General features: G+C 52.8%; 1 protein-coding gene across 1 annotated transcript; it reads left to right on the top strand.

Annotated features, from left to right (window-relative positions):
* Positions 1-777: 777 nt before the first annotated feature.
* On the top strand, positions 778-1,265 carry POSPLADRAFT_1162243 (hypothetical protein; the record flags this gene model as incomplete). The annotated part of the gene is made up of 2 exons (XM_024487723.1): positions 778-943; positions 1,198-1,265. Coding segments are annotated over 2 exons (234 nt in total), but the record flags the coding sequence as incomplete, so codon positions are not given.
* Positions 1,266-3,081: the final 1,816 nt, after the last annotated feature.

The following is a 3,081-nucleotide window of genomic DNA, read 5'->3' as shown; positions in this document are numbered from 1 at the left end:
CTATCATCGGTCGTGATGACCTGCCACGGGCACTCGGGGATCTTGTTCGGCTTCAGCGGACCCTGGGGCTTGGCTGGGAATGTCTTGGTACGGTTGCACATGTCACAGGTGCTTACGTACTCATTGACAAATTTGGACATTCCAGGCCACCAGTAGTTCCGTGACACGAGCTCAAGGGTTTTGGCACGACCACCATGTCCGGCGATGGGCGAGTCGTGGTGGATCTTGACAATATCCCGCCGGAGCTCCGCGTTCTTTGGGACGTATATGCACCCGTGGAACAGCAGAAGCCCTTGTTCGGCATTCCACTCCTCAAAGCCCCTTTGCAGCCAGGGCGGCCCGAGGTCCTGCACCTTTTCAAGTGCCTCGGCCACTACACGATCCTTCTCCGAACACTCCCTGATGCGTTTCAGAAGTGACTGATCGGCTGTCACCGAGGCATGGCCACGCCTAGAGGAGGCAATGCGGAAGCGCTCTGGCTTGAGAACCACCTGATCGGTGTTATCATCCTCATCGCCGATCTGATGGTCTGATCGGTGTGACAGGGCATCAGCCTTTCCATTCGATGTTCCGGCTTTGTGCGTGATGCGGAAATCGAAATGTGCCAGGAACAGTGACCACCGCACCTGTCGGGACAGCCGCTGATGAATACATGGAGACTGAAGTATCTCCCTATGACGGAGATCAAAGTGTCTCCGGCATGGGGAGATATCTCCGGCGTCTAAGAGATATTTCTCTGAGGGGGCGCTTAGCTCCCTGAACGGAAATTCTATCACGTGCAGTGCAAAAGAAATACCCAAGTCACGTGCATTTGCCGCTTTGGGTGGTGACCAAGATTTTGTCTCGTATAGTATCGGGGAGTTTCATTATGGCCAGTTTTCGGCCTCTAATGGAAATATATTTATCATGGCCAGCGCCGGAAAAGGCAGGAGGGTGCGGGAAAGTATGTAAAAAGCGAGTTTCTAACCCTAATCTGAGTTAGCCTGATTTGGCAGAAACTCAGATTAGATAACGAGAAAGGACCAGACTTTACCGAAAGCCGATGAAGAGATTGGGCGATGGTGATCCAGTCACGTGATCGCCCAAAGGGGACACAAATAATTTGAAGCAAGCGCCCCGCGGTGGAAAATTGATGGAGGTATCTCCACACGCCGGAGATATCTCCCCATGCCGGAGACACTTTGATCTCCGTCATAGGGAGATACTTCAGTCTCCGTGTATTCATCAGCGGCTGTCCCCACCTGTCGGCGCGTGAGGTGCTGTGACGTGCACCAATACTCGAGATTCTTATGATCAGTTACAATCTCGAACTGATTGGGTAGTCCCTCGAGATAATGGCACCAATCATCCAGCGCTTCGATGATCGCGAGCATCTCCTTATCGTAGATCTCGTAGTTACGCTGGGCAGGGTCCATAGCATGAGATCGGAATGCGATTGGATGCCACTTGCCGTCATCCTGCTTCTGCATCAATACGCCGCCAGTGGCATAGCCCGAGACGTCAACCTCAATGCGTGTCACGAGTTGGTACGGCATCTAGCCGTTTTTTAATTTTTTCCTCTTCGCGGGCTCGAACCCGCGACCTCTGTACTACATGCCTGATATGGACATGTCGCTATCTACTGTACGATTAGATTAGATGGGCGGCAGTGCGTGGCACAGCTCGGGCTCCGCTGACACAGCCTCTCTGACTCACCGGCCCCCGGGGCCACGTCAGCATGCTGCGCATGGACCAGCTGTGCATGGACCAGTGCGCACAGCCTCCCCTAAACTTCCCCTGTATATAAACCTGCCTCTGCTGCCCTAGGGACCTCAGTTTCGACCTCTTGTCCCTAGGTCAGTAAGCCCCTGTACATACTTACTTTCCTATGCTAACTTACTTGTCCCTAGCCTTAGGTTTGAGCGTTGCTCACCATTGCTTCGGTGAGATCTAGTCGGACGCCCCCAGCTTTTAGGTTTTCCCCTGTCGCTTGACCTCAAGTCGCGACAATGCGCGTCTCTCGATTAGGATCGTACAGCGCTAGGACCGGGGTTGTGGCGAAGAGCCGTTTGAGCTCATCGAAGGTGTGCTGCTCCTCTTCACCCCAATGCCATGGATCGTTCCTAGTGAGCCGGTTGAGTGGTCGCGAGATCTTAGCGAAATCTTTGATGAAGCGGCGGTAGAAGTTGGAGAACCCCTGGAACTTCTGAACATCCTTTTTGTTCCAGGGTACCGGCCACTCATTAATTCCTTTCAGCTTTGCGGGATTCATTGCTACCTCATCGCCACCGAACACATAGCCAACGTAGTCGACTTTGGGAACGTTCCACTCGCACTTCTCAGGCTTCAGGAATAGATTGTTATCCTGAAGGCGACGGAGAACCTCACGCGTGACCCTGTCATGCTCCTCCTAATTGGTGGAGAAGATGAGGATGTCATCTAGGTACACGAGGATCTTGCCGCCAATGATGAGATCGTGGAAGATATCATTCATCATTGCCTGAAAGGTCGCGGGGGAGTTGGTGAGACCGAAGAACATTACCAAGGGCTCGTACAACCCTCAATTGGTCACAAAGGCCGCCTTCCACTCGTCACCGGCTTTGATCCGGACGTTGTTGTATCCCCATCGGACATCGAACTTTGTGAAGAGCGTGGCACCGCAGAGCTTATCCACCATCTCGGCGATCAGCGGCAAGGGGTAGCGATTTTTGACGGTGATCGCGTTCAACCGGTGGTAGTCCTGTACAGGTCGAAGTGTCCCTTCCTTCTTTTTGATGAAGAAAAAGGGGGACGAGATGGGCGACTTCGATTCCCGTATGTACCCTTTAGCCAGTTGCTCCTTTAGGAACTTGTCAAGCTCCTCTTGCTCGTTGTTCGACAGGGGATAGACCTTCGAATGGAATGTCGAGTAGCCGGGCACGAGTTCGATTGCATGATCATAAGGCTTCCTTTCGGGTAGCCGTTCTGATGCTTCCTTTGAGAAGACATTCAGGAACTCATGGTACTGTTTAGGTACCAACTCCTTGGCGGTCTTAACAACTTTCTTCTTGATCTCCTCCTCAGCAAATAGCTGGGAGTACGTATGCCCTGCTGGCGACGAAC

This window comes from Postia placenta (assembly GCF_002117355.1).
Source record: "Postia placenta MAD-698-R-SB12 unplaced genomic scaffold POSPLAscaffold_181, whole genome shotgun sequence".
NCBI classification, from domain to species: domain Eukaryota; kingdom Fungi; phylum Basidiomycota; class Agaricomycetes; order Polyporales; family Adustoporiaceae; genus Rhodonia; species Rhodonia placenta.
The sequence above is the reverse complement of the archived record's forward strand: the minus strand, read 5'-3'. Positions and strand labels throughout refer to the sequence as shown.